Here is a 13,473-nt window from a genome sequence, read left to right on the forward strand (position 1 = left end):
CTGTGCGGCGGCTGCGGATGGCTGGAGGCCGCTCCCCCCGCTCCGCCCGGCGGGTTCGATCCCGGGGTCCCCCGTGGCCGGATCCTCGGCGCCCTTTGCCCCCCGACCCCTCCCGGGCCCGCAGGCAGCGATCGGAGCACGCAGGCACACGCAGGCTCTCGGCTTCTAGACGTTTCCAACCGGGAAGACGCGGGAAGACGCCCCCCCCCCCCACAGCTGCAGCCCGCGCGCCCCGGGCCGAGCGGCGCCATCGTGGCCTCTTGGTGAAGGTGACGAGCTCCCGCGGCCCGCGGATGGCGGGGAGACCCGGGCCCCCCTCTGTGGACAGTTGGGGTGCCGATCCACGGAGCGGCCTCCGCCTGCGGGTGACACGCGTCGCCCCCGTCCAGCCCGCCTCGCTGGTGTGTAACGCGTGGGTCCAGGCCTCCATTCCCCCCCCCCCAGCCCGTGGCTTTCGGCCTTTCAAAGCTGGGGGGCTGCGGATCGCTAATAAAGACGCCCCAGCCCACCCCTCACCGACGTGGCTGCTCTGTGTTCTCGCCTTAACCACCAAAGCCCAGCCTCCCCTGGGGGGTCCGCACCCCAAGGCTGGTCCCAGCACGCTGGGGATCGCCCCGGCCCGTGGAAAGCGCCGCTGACCGTCGAAGGGGACCAAATCGAGAATCCGGCGTCGGTCCCCGGGAATCCTCCATGTGTCACCCTGACTAACGGCTGCTGATGAGAACGAGGAAGAAAAAACGTGGGGGAAGAACATCAAGCGTCTGTACTCAGGCTCTGAAGCCGCTTCATGTGATGAGCTCACCACACCGGATTTGTCGCCGCACAAGACCCGTTTCCAGAGGTGCCGAAGCTCTGGGGCAGTGTTCTCTCTCTCCTCCCCGCTGCTTTACCAGGAAAACCAGATGCTCATGGCAGCCCAGTGACGCCTACGAGAGGGGCTGATGGAGACTAGCACAAAAAGGACCCTCGGATTGCTAATACTTTGATTATGTAGATGGTTAGTGCATTACCTTCTTGTTCTGTGGACCGTGGTAAGGCTCCAAGTTTGGTGAGCTTTCTGAAGAAGAAGAGAAACTGGTTTTAAATCTAAAGCTTTCTGTTTCTAGAACACATACTCCTTTTTTTTTTTTTTTCCAGGCCTGAACTCAGGGCCTGGGTGCTGTCCCTAAGCTTCTTTTGCTCAAGGCTGGCACTCTACCATTTGAGCCACAGTGCGACTTCTGGCCTTTTCTGTGTATGTGGTTCTGAGGAATCAAACTCAGGGCTTCATGCATGATAGGCAAGCATTCTACCACTGAGCCACATTCCCAGCCCTAGAACACATACTCTTCCCAGAATAGACAGCATGCAGCAAGTAGAAAAGGACTTAAGGAAGAAAAAAAAATCACAGGGAATGTGTATGTGTGTGTGCGTGCACCAATACTGAAGCTGGAACTCAGGGCCTGGACACTGTTCCTGAGGTTTTTCACTCCAGGCTAGCACTCTACTACTACACCACAGCTCTACCTCTGGCTTTTAACTGGTTACTTGGAGATAAGAGTCTCATAGACTTTCCTGCCCAGGCTGGCTTCAACCTTTACAGTAGCTAGGATTACAGGCCTGAGCTACAAGCACCCACCTTGGAATTGGAATTTAAGGAAGGCTTCCTGATTGATAGTTAGATGAGACGCCCTGGCGAGCATATGTCATCAGGGCCCATGCTTCAGCCCTGTCCTGGTGGTGCGGTCATGGGCAGGAGCAGGGAATTGGTGGCTCCTCAGGATGCACGGGACAGATACAGCACATGTCCTTGTTATCTGGGAGGTAAATAAGGTAGAGGCAGGAGGCTCGTGTTTGCAATTCAGGTCTGGAGGAATGGCGTGGATGACTGGCCAGCCCAGCCCACCTGCCATCTTCTAGGGCCAGCCTAGCACTGAAACCCACGTTTGCTAGCACTTGTTGTTTCTTGAACACCTACTACAAGCCAATGGGCCTGTGCAGGCAGGCAGACCTGACCCGTAAGTAACTACATAAGTAAAAATCCAACTCTACCCTTGGTGTTACCAGCGCTGAAGGAAACAGTCTGAAGACAGCGTTAGGATAATGAAGATGCCCTTCCTGTTGTGTCCGTGTGGCAACTCTGAGGAAACAGACTCAGGAAGGAGGCAGGAAGGGAATGGCCTCTTTTTGGTTAAAGAATTTAACTTTGTAGGAAGAACCTACTCTGAAAGCCCCAGGACCATACAGGTTCACAGATGGATTCTACCAAATATGTAAAGCAATTAGTAACTCTGTAGCAAGTTCCAGAAATGTGAAGGAGAGCTTGCATTTTGCAGTTGATGTTGTAAGGTTTTCATTACCCCATACCAAAACCAATCAAAGGAAACTCCAGGCCTGTCTCCCATATGAAATACTGGACAGTGATTTATTCCAGGAATGCAAGGATAGTTCAATATTTGGACAGTCATGAGCATACCTTGCCTGATCAGTGAAGTAAAATGGAACATACAGAAAAACCATTTAGCAAAATCCAATATCCATTCCTGATTATAATTCACAGCAACCAGGAGCAGAAGGAAATGTGCTCAGCCCAGTACCAGCCTGCAGACAGGGTTGGTCAACCCTACCCACCTCGAGGGAGCACTGAGTGAATCTTCCCACCAGAGGCCTTGGGCTGTGCTGGACGGGTTTGTGCAGACAGTCTAGGAGTGTGATTTTCCGGTGAAAGTCTGCATTCCCTTGGAGATCTGGAGCTTCCGTAATAGTGCGGTCCCATTGACTGTGCATCTGAATTGCAGAAGACTCCAAGTCCCCGGTTTAGGTGAATGGTGGCCGGCAGTGCCCGGCACAAATTCTCACACCCCTGTGCAGGGAACCATCTATCATCTGTACCTAGCCAATCACCTGTCTCTGTAGATCTGTGTATCTCTATCGTCTATATGTATTACCTATTGTTTGTCTGTGTCTGTCGTCTGTCCTTCAGTCCTCTATCATCTATGCCTACCTAATCCATCGTCTACATCTAACCATCAGTCATCTTTATCATCTATTATCTGCATCTGTCTAATTTATATTGTCTATCATCTCTCTGTATCTCTGTATACATCCACCCGTCCATCTACCTATTATGGATCTCTGTCTGTCTGTGTCTGTCCACCCTCTTGTGAGGGCTCTGAGCACTCTCTGGGTTGGAGGTGCCGCAGGCAGGTGCCTCCAGCACCCCCACATTTGGGCTCTGGGTGCACGCGTGGTGTGAACTTGGTTTTTTCCCAGCCCAGGTGAGCTGGGCCCAGGGAGCTGCATGTCCACCTGGGCACCTCTCTCTTCACCGATGGCTCCACACCGGTCCTTCCAGCCTTCCCCTGGGCATCTTCAGAAGGACTCAACCCAGGCCCCCTTGCCCTGGGCCACGCCCTCTTGCGGTTGTGGGTGGAGCAGGGTGCGTTGGGGAGTCGCAGTGCTGGTGCCAGTGCAGAACACAGTCTCAGCAGCCTAGAACGTGTGCGGTAGAACCCCTCGCTCAAAGCTGAGGCTCCCGGCCCCAGGGTGCCTGCTCCCCATCTCCCAGCAGCCCAGCGACTGCCAGGCACCAAGGAAAAACAGGAAAATGCACAAAGCCTTCCCGGGAGTTTCCAGACATTAGAAAGTCAAAATTATGAGCCCTCTTCATGAACTCAGGTGCTGTACCCACTCACAGACCGGGTACTCTGCTCACTGATGGGGTACTCTGCCCAGTACTGTGCTAGTACTTTATTCCCTGGCTACTGTGATTTGCACTTCACTCACTGACAGGGTAGTGTGCTTGATACTTTACTACTCAGATCAGGTAGTGTACTTGATACTTGCTGGTTTGGCTTGGCTACTGTGCTTAGTGCTTCACTTCCTGACAAAGTACTGTGTTTGGTACTTTACTACTCAGACTCAGGTACTGTACTTGGTACTATACTCGCTGGCTTGTCTTGGTTACTGTGCTTATTAATCACTCCCTGACAGGGTAGTGTGCTTGTTACTTCACTACTCAGACTCCGGTACTGTACTTGGTACTCACTGGCTTGGCTTGGGTACTGTGTTTAGTTCTTCGCTCCCTGACTTAGGCTCCGTAAGCAAATGTCTGAACAGTTTGAACACAGGAAGAGAGCAGCAAGGCGCCCTCAGCAGAGCAGCAGGCTTTGCTGGGGAGGGGAACCAGGTCTCCCCCAGCCCAGCCAAGAGAAGGCAGCGCACCTCCCTGCAGCCCGGCCCCTCCTTAATCCCACAGGAATCCGAGTTGGGGCGGCTGGGCTGCCCTCGGCGGCAGGGTGGAAGCCGGGGAGCAGGTGGGGCTGGAGAGCAGCGTCCCTCGAGCCACAGGGTAGATGCGTGGACACCGGGTGCAGCCTGGCCACGGGCGCTGGTCACAGGCCTGGCCCTGGGTCACAGGGCTGCAGGTGTGTCTGGGGAGGGAGCCGGGGAGATGATTGGCCAGGGTGGCAGCCAGGGCAGTTCTGGTGTTTTCCAGGATGTGGCCGTCTAAGGGGAGATGAGTGTTTCTACTTGGTTATTCTGGTTCGGGTGCTGTGCTTGGTGCTCCACTCGCTGGCTCCGTACTGGACTGGACCACGTTATCTCATCTGTCCTGACGAGGAAGGAGCCTTTCGCCCTCGGCTTTGGAAGGGGGAAACTGAGGCCCAGTTAAAGGAGCGGGAGCTTTTATCCCCGCAGGATGGCCCGACTCTTCTTCATATAATGACACTCACACCAGAAGTGGCTCGGTTTATTTGCTAGAACACGTTCTTGGTTTAAAAAAAAAATCTAAGAAATCAAATAGTTAATGCATCACCAATATTGATGTCTGTGGGTGGGTGTATGGGACAGAGACAGAGACAGACGGACAGAGAGACAGACAGAGACAGAGAGATCTGGCAGGAACGAAGCACAGACCAGCAGCTCTGGTTCGCTCTGGAGGCGGCGGCTAAGTGCTGGGAACGGAGATCTCACAGAGGCCCTGGCGTGGCCACCGAGGGTGTGGCGGGCCCTGGCGTGGCCACCGAGGGTGTGGCGGGCCCTGGCGTGGCCGGTGCTGGTGCGGCGGGCCCTGGCGTGGCCGGTGCTGGTGCGGCCCCCCCCAGCCGACTGTCCTCCGCCCCACGTGTTCACAGAGATGCCCCCCACCCCTCGAGTTTAGAACACGGGTGTGCAGAAGAGCCACGCGGGGCGGGCCCCGGGGGAGAAACGGCTCTCCACGAACGAGGACGCCCGCAGCACTCAGAGCCGTCCCCCCTGCTCTCTCCGCGGCCCCCAGGAGATGTTCCACAAGGCAGAAGAGTTCCTGCCGCCAGTGGCGGACAGGGAAGGGGACGCCATGGACACATCGGACACGCAGTGGGGCTGGTTCTACCTGGCCGAGTGCGGGAAGTGGCACATGATCCAGGTACCCCCCACCCCCACCTCGCCCGCACCACCCCACCGCCCTTGGGTGCCCCCCCCCAAAGCCCACACTGACTCAGAACCTTCCAGAACCTTCCAGTGCTTTCCCTGCCCATTTCCCCACCTCTCCACGGTACTCCGTTGAGAAGAAACAACATTTTTGGGGCTGTGCGCCGGGAGCCGGCATCGTGGAGACTCGGGGTGGGGGTGGTACCCGCATGGCACGGGCCACGGGGGGAGGAGAGCTCAGCCACACCCAGCGCCGGCCACGGGCCTCCCGCGCCCCGGCCACGCGCCTCCCGCGCCCCGGCGTGCGGTCGGGCACGCCTGTGCTTTCTCTCACACTCGTGGCATCTCGGAGCTCACACCCACTCGGGTCCCACGGCCGAGCACCTGACACAAAATCGAGCGGGGAGCAGCGATTGGAACCCAGACCCACAAAGGCTGTGCTTGTGGTTTTACTTTCTTCTTTAAAACAAGCTGTTTAAGATTGAATCTGAAGCCAGGCACCGGTGGCTCCCGCCTGTTGTCCTAGCTACTCAGGAGGCTGAGATCTGAGGATCAAGGTTCAAAGCCAGCCCAGGCAGGAAAGTCTGTGAGACTCTGATCTCCAGTGAACCACCAGAAAACCGGACGTGGCGCTGTGGCTCAAGTGGTAGAGCGCCAGCCTTGAGCTGAAGAGCTGAGGGACAGCGCCCAGGCCCTGAGTTCAAGACCCACAACCAACAAAAAAAAAAAAGAAAGAAAAGAAAAGGATTTAATTGGAACTACTCAGAAAGTGTGAAAAGTTGGGGATGATTGTAAAAATCTAGTAATTTCTGAGAAGTGATCATAGCCAATTGTTGGGTGATACCGTGAGCAGCCTTTACTAGAAATCTGCATCATTTCTAATACGGCAGGAGAGACAGACAGGAAGATGTTAGCAAGCCTCCCTCCCTCCCTCCCTGCCTCCCTGCCTCCCGCTGCCCCCCACAAGGTGCCCCCAAAGAAGCCTGTACTGACACAGAACCTTCCAGTGCTTTCCCTGCCCACTTTCCCTGCATCTTCCATTTAGAAGAAACATCACTGTGCACCGCAAGCCTGCCCTCCCTCCCTGGTTCCCTCCCTCCCTCCTTCCTTCCTTTTGATCATAGCACAACTTCAGTGAAGCCCTGGTAAGGGGAACTTTCTGGTTTGTTTTAAAGCCGGATGCCAGCATTCAATGTTCCGTTAGCAGTGAAGACATCGAGAAAAGCTTCCGAACGAACCCTTGTGGCTCCATTTCTTTTACTACCTCCAAGTTCAGCTACAAGATCGATTTCGCAGGTGCGTCCCCCCCGGAGCCCTGGGCCGGCCGTCGGTGTGTGGGTGCCGGGTCAGTCCTTAGGTTACACAGCAAGACACTCGCGAGGCTGAGATCTGCGGAGCCCGGCAGGAAAGGCCATGAGACTCTTTTATCTCCAACGAACCTCCAGAAAACCGGAAATGGTGCTGTGGCTCAAGTGGTAGAGCACCAGCCTTGAGGGGAAAAAAAGATGTTCAGAGACAGTGCTCAGGCCCTGAGTTCAAGTCCCAGGGCCGGCACCAAAACACAAAACAAAACACCAGCTCGATACAAATGGAAATTTCTTCCTTTAAGAACAAGAAAAACTTTGTCTCTTGCTGAAAGCTTTAATGGAGTCTCACCGGGGTTTGAACTTGGATCGCTGGCATTGGAGTCCAGAGCACTAGCCACTATACCATGGGACCTGCTAAGAAGTTCAGGATTTGAACGCTTAGCCACGCTGGCCTCTTATAAGAGCGTGCGCATGCGTTCGGGCGCAGTAACGTATTCGGAGACTGACGCTTGCGTGGAGGTCATGTGAGTCTCTCCTTAGACAAGCGCACACTCTTCATAACTCCTGTGTCGCCGTGCTGTCCTGGCCGGCCCCAGCCCTGGCCTCCCGAGGATGCGGGATTCGAATCTTGGACCACCATGACTGACTTGGAGTGCTTGTTTGAGTGCTCCTTACAGTTGGCCTGGAAATCATTCTAGATGATTCCAGGGATCATGCATGGGAAGCGAGGGGCTCCGGCAGGCCGCCCGCTCTGGGTGCGTGTGCACAGCACCGGTCGCCCTGTGTATCCCGGCTTCCCCGGCTCCCCCGCAGCTGAGCCAGCTCAGCTGGAAGTCAGTGCCACCGGACACCGTCGGGGCCCTGGCCGGGGGGCGCTCAGGGTGCCTCTACCCTTTGAGCCACGGCGCCACTTCCGGTTTTCTGATGGTTCATGGGAGATCAGAGTCTCACAGACTTTCCTGCCCAGGCTGGCTTTGAACCGTGATCCTCAGATCTCAGCCTCCTGAGTCGCTGGGATGACAGGCGGGAGCCTCCCGTGTCTGGCTTCGCTCACACTTTTCTCCACTCAAAAGCTCACAGAAGCTTCAGGGCAGGCCCGCCTCCCCTCTTCCCCCCGCCCCGCCCGCAGCTCTCCTAAGTGCGGGGCTCCTGTTGCCTGGTGAGCCCAGCATCAGCAGGGAAGGAAGATCTCTGCAGGCGGAGCAGGGCGTGTCGGGGCGGGCGGGGGAGTGTGGGCGACTGAGCCCCGAGGAGCCCGGTCTCAGGTGCCACCGGCCCCCCGCGGCCCGGTCCCCCCGTCCGGCCCCGCAGCGCGCCGGTGCACGGCCCTCCGCGGCTCTGACCCCTCTGCTCTGTGAACAGAAATGAAGCAGACGAATCTCAGCACGGGCAAGCAGCGCCTGGTCAAAAGGGCCCCCTTCTCCATCAGTGCGTTCAGGTGAGTCGCCGGGCCGGGCCGGGCCGGGGGCGCGGGGCCCAGCACACGCCGGGCAGAAGCAGCCGCACCACCCTGCACAGCTGGTCCCGGTCCTCGCAAGCGATGCCGTGGACGGGGCTGGGCAGGTGGCCCAGTGGTGGAGTGCACACCCAGCGTGCGTGTGGCCCTGGGTTCGACCCCTCAGCGCCATATACACAGAAAAAGCCGGAAGTGGTGCTGTGGCTCAAGTGGTAGAGCGCCCATCTTGAGCACAAAAGCAGCTCAGGATTCCTCGTCAAAGACAGCTCAGCTGGCAGGGTTTCTGGCTCCGATGAGGGGGTGCTGGCCGTGTACCTGCGGGTGCTGGGTGACACACCAGGCCCCGATGCAGACCCAGGCATGAGGAAGATCTCATACAAGGTGATCAAGTGAAGAAGCAGCATGCTTGTCGCTGCTCTGTGTGTTCACACGTGTGCATGTGTGTGTGCACACGCACGCCCATCCTGGGTCTTGAACTCTGGGCCTGGGTGCTGTCCCTCAGCTCTTCAGCTCAAGGCTGGCGCTCTACCCCTTGAGCCACAGTGCCACTTCTGGTTTTCTGGTGGTTCATGGGAGATCAGAGTCTCACGGCCTTTCCTGCCTGGGCTGGCTTTGAACCGCGACCCTCAGATCTCAGCCTCCTGAGTGGCTGGGGCCAGCCCCTGGCGGTGGCTCTGATTTTCTTTTCTGCTGCCTCGTGTGCCGTCCTCTGCAGCTACGTCTGTGAGAACGAGGCCATCCCCGTCCCCTCTCACTGGGAGTGTGTGCACACGGACGTCCCCTACCAGGTAGGAGCAGGCCGGGCCGGCGGGGGGGCGCGGCGGAGGACTGGCCCTGCACGCCCGCTCTCGCAGCTCATCCCTCTGCACACGCAGACGCATGAGTACAACGAGGTGGCCGCGCTCTTCGGGAAGACCATGGACCGAAACCGGATCCGGAGAATACAGAGAATTCAGAACCTAGACTTGTGGGAGTTCTTCTGCAGGTGAGTGCGTGGCGCGGCGATCCGTGGTGGGTGCCCTCTCCCACGCACCCGCCCCCCACACCCCGAGTCCTCGCGAGGCGCGGAGACGGCACCCACTTCCTGAGAGAGAGGAGAGTGGCGTGCGGGCAGGCGCCAGGCAGGACGGGCAGCAGAGCTGCTCCCCGGGCTGAGCGCGGCCACAGGCCAGGCTCTGGCGGGCTCAGCCACGCATGCTCACCAGCCGGACCGCACCCCATGGGCACAGCCGACAGACCGCACCCCCCCCCCGCACACCCGACAGACCACACCCCTGCACACCCGACAGACCACACCCTGTGTGCACACCCGACAGACCACACCCCCCTGCACACCCGACAGACCACACCCCCCTGCACCAGAGACTGCACCTGCGTGTTCACCAGACGGACTTCACCCCGTGTGCTCACCAGACTGCACCCTGCATGCACACCAGACTGACAGACCATGTACACACCAGACAGACAACCTCGCATGCACACCAGACAGACTGCACCCTGTGTGCACACCAGACTACCCCACGTGCACATCAGACTGACAACCACTGTGGGCACACCAGACAATCTTGTGTGTACCCCAGACAGAACCCCTGCACACCAGACAGACTGCACCCCTGTGCACAGGGGTCTGCGTGAGCGTTCCTCAGGGTTTCCATCTCCACACCCAGCTGTGCACACCGCACCACGCCTGTGCCCCAGGCCTCTGTCCCCAGTACCCAGCCTTTGTCCTTGGTCCCCTGCCCCTAGCCTGTCTCCCTGGTTCCCAGTCCCCAGCCCGTGTCCCTGGTCCCCAACCCCCAGCCTGTCTCCCTGGCCCCCAGCCTCTGTCCCCAGTCCCTGGCCTGTCTCCCTGGCCCCCGGCCTGTGTCCCCAGTCCCCGGCCTGTCTCCCTGGCCCCCAGCCTGTGTCCCTGGCCCCCGGCCTGTGTCCCCAGTCCCCAGCCTGTCTCCCTGGCCCCCAGCCTGTGTCCCCAGTCCCCGGCCTGTCTCCCTGGCCCCCGGCCTGTGTCCCCAGTCCCTGGCCTGTCTCCCTGGCCCCCGGCCTGTGTCCCCAGTCCCCAGCCTGTCTCCCTGGCCCCCGGCCTGTCTCCCTGGCCCCCGGCCTGTGTCCCCAGTCCCCAGCCTGTCTCCCTGGCCCCCGGCCTGTGTCCCTGGAAGGCCTGCGTGTTTCCCTGCTGCTCACCCAGGCCCGGACAGCGAGGCATCGCGCTGTCTACGTCCGTTTCTTTTTCACCTTTAGCGTTCTTTGTAAACGTACCACTGTGTGCCTGTGTATTTTTTCCGTGGAACCCTTCCAGCTTTCCTCGGTCTCCCTGTTAGGATCGGCCCGGCGGCACGTTCTTTTCTGGGTGCCAGGGGCGGTTTGGGGGGCGGGGGGCGACGCTGGGTTCTGCAGGTGCCAGGTCCGGGACGGAGGGACACAGAGTCAGAGAGGGCTCGAGCCTCGGGGTGTGAGGCCTTCCCTCCGTGAGCGCGGGGCCGGCCCTGTGGTCTCCGCGGTGGGTGCCTGGAACGCTTGGCGGTTCTGGAATTGAATCACCATCGTAAGACGGTTTACCTGTCCAGGAACATTCGAAACCGTTCCTTTCTCCGATTTGCTTTGTCCGCCCGCGATTTAGATGAGAGCAGCCCTCCTCCCGGCGTCGGCGTCGGCGTTGTTCCTTTTAGCCTTCCTGTCGAACGTTTGCTGTCTTAAAATAAAATGCGTGCATGCCACCGTGTGCCTCCAGGAAGAAGTCCCAGCTGAAGAAGAAGAGAGGCATCCCGCAGATCAACGAGCAGATGCTCTTCCACGGCACCAGCAGCGAGTTCGTGGAGGCGATTTGCATCCACAACTTCGACTGGCGGATAAACGGCATGCACGGCGCTCTCTTGGGAAAAGGTGTGTGTGTGCACACGCGCAGCCGGCCGGCCAGGGCGGGGTCCCGGGCGGCCTCCACCACGGGGAGGGCTGGGGGAGGGGGCACCCAGGCGCCCCTCAGCACCAGGTACTTGGTCCACACACGGGACCAAGAGCCACGCACCTTGTCACCACAGGCCCTGGCGTGGGCACGGGCCCCAGACCAGCACACGCATGGGTATAGGCACTGACACTGCTGGGTTAGACACTGACACTGGGTTAGACACTGACACTGGGTTAGACACAGACACTGGGTTAGACACAGACACTGGGTTAGACACAGACACTGGATTAGACACAGACACTGACACTGGGTTAGACACAGACACTGGATTAGACACAGACACTGACACTGGGTTAGACACAGACACTGGGTTAGACTGGGTTAGACACTGACACTGGGTTAGACACAGGCACTGGGTTAGACACAGACACTGGGTTAGACACAGGCACTGGGTTAGACACTGACACGGGTTAGACACTGACACTGGGTTAGACACAGACACTGGGTTAGACACAGACACAGGCACTGGGTTAGACACAGACACTGGGTTAGACACTGACACTGGGTTAGACACAGACACTGGGTTAGACAACTGGGTTAGACACAGACACTGGGTTAGACACAGACACTGGGTTAGACACAGACACTGGATTAGACACAGACACTGACACTGGGTTAGACACAGACACTGGGTTAGACACAGACACTGGGTTAGACACAGACACTGGGTTAGACACAGACACTGGATTAGACACTGACACTGGATTAGACACAGGCACTGGGTTAGACACTGACACAGGGTTGGTGTAGGCACAGGCGCTGGAGACCTGGGCCCCCATCCCGTGGCCGCCCCGCTGCGGGGCCGGCCTCACGCCTGGCCTCCCCCGGCCCCCTCCGGCTGCAGGCACCTATTTTGCGAGAGACGCGTCCTACTCGAGCCGCTTCTGCAAGGATGACCTGCGCCACGGCGACACGCTGCAGATCCACGGCGTGGGCCCGCGCCCGCGCCCCGCGCCCCGCGCCTGCAGGTCCATGTTCCTGGCCCGCGTGCTCATCGGCGACTACATCAGCGGCGACCCCAAGTACATGCGCCCCCCATCCAAGGACGGCAGCTACGTGAACCTGTACGACAGCTGCGTGGACGACACGTGGAGTCCCCGCATCTTCGTGGTCTTCGACGCCAACCAGATCTACCCCGAGTACCTCATAGACTTCCTCTGAGCTCCGCGCGCACGCGGCTCCCACCGTGGCGGCCGCCATATAAAACTCGTACTGACCACGAGGCTGGTGATGCTGTGGTTGTTTAGGGTTCGGTGGTGTTTGGTGATCCACGGCTCGCGGGGGCCAGAGAACCCCGGAAGCTGGTTTTGTTGAGTCTTATTTATTTTTGCTATTTATTCTCGTGCTGGCACTGGGCCTCGAACTCAGGGCCTGGGTGCTGGCCCTGAGGATTTGTTCTTGTTTGTTTTTGTGTTTTGTCTTTGCTCAAGGCTGGCGCTCTACCACTTGAGCCACAGCTCCATTTCTGGCTTTTTGCCGGCTCATGGGACAGAAGAGGGTTTTCTTCCCCAGGCTGGCTTTGAACCCGGATCCTCCGACCTCCGCCTCCTGAGTAAGCGGGGATGACAGGCGTGAGCGCAGGCGCCCGGCTGGCCTCGGGCTCCCGAGGGGCGGTCGGCAGCCTCCCCGTGGGTGAGCGGATCCGGGGTGAGTGGCACGGAGGGGAAGTTTGCTTCCCCGGCCCGTCTCTCCAGCCCGCCCATTGTGAGGGAGAGAAGAGCGCATGCGCGGACCGGGCCTCGCGTGCACTGACCTGGACGGCTTCTCAGGACACTCCCAGCCTTGGGAATGGCCCGGATGACTGCGGTGTGTCCGTCTACGTTGGCTTTTCCGTGACTCTCCCCAGAACGCGCCCCCCCCATCCCTCCTCCTCGTGGCTGCCCACGCTCCCTCCAGTACGTGTCCACGCGGTGTTGTCCTCAGAAGCTCTGGGCAGCGGCATGCCAGGAGGCCGCTGGACTGTTCAGAGAAACAGAATGAGCCGGGCGCCGGAGCTCACGCCTGTCATCCCGGCTGCTCAAGGAGGCTGAGATCTGAGGATCACGGTTCAAGGCCAGCCCGGGCAGGAAAGTCTGTGAGACTCTGAACTCCAATAAACCACCAAAAAACCGGAAGTGGCGCTGTGGCTCAGGCGGTAGAGCGCCAGCCTTGAGGGAAAGAGCTCAGGGACAGCGCCCAGGCCCCGAGTTCAAGCCCCACAACACACACACAAGGAATAGTAGGAATTCTGATTTTGTTTTCTTGCTATTTGTGTGGGGGACAGCTTGGCCCAGCTCCCCTCAGCTACACCCCTCCCCTCCCTTCTCCCCTCCCCTCCCTTCTTCCCTCCCCTTCCCTCTTTTCTCCTCCCTCTC

The 13,473-nt window shown here is 58.9% G+C and overlaps 1 protein-coding gene across 3 annotated transcripts; it reads left to right on the top strand.

Annotated features, from left to right (window-relative positions):
* The first annotated feature begins 740 nt into the window (after positions 1–740).
* Parp11 (poly (ADP-ribose) polymerase family, member 11) lies at positions 741–12,390 on the top strand. 3 transcript variants are annotated; one of them, XM_013023715.1, is made up of 8 exons: positions 741–841; positions 5,261–5,389; positions 6,570–6,690; positions 8,064–8,139; positions 8,873–8,945; positions 9,012–9,142; positions 10,886–11,037; positions 11,964–12,390. In XM_013023715.1, the coding sequence occupies exons 2-8, from the start codon at positions 5,264–5,266 to the stop codon at positions 12,278–12,280; spliced, it is 996 nt and encodes a 331-aa protein (XP_012879169.1). In that variant the 5' UTR covers positions 741–841; positions 5,261–5,263; the 3' UTR covers positions 12,281–12,390. The 3 variants fall into 3 exon arrangements, with proteins under 3 accessions (XP_012879169.1, XP_012879172.1, XP_012879170.1); XM_013023718.1 differs by having other exon boundaries at positions 9,033–9,142; XM_013023716.1 differs by lacking the exon at positions 741–841 and adding an exon at positions 3,558–3,657.
* The last annotated feature ends 1,083 nt before the right edge of the window (positions 12,391–13,473 follow it).

Source organism: Dipodomys ordii, unplaced genomic scaffold, assembly GCF_000151885.1.
Source record: "Dipodomys ordii isolate 6190 unplaced genomic scaffold, Dord_2.0 Scaffold69, whole genome shotgun sequence".
Classification (NCBI taxonomy): Eukaryota; Metazoa; Chordata; class Mammalia; order Rodentia; family Heteromyidae; genus Dipodomys; species Dipodomys ordii.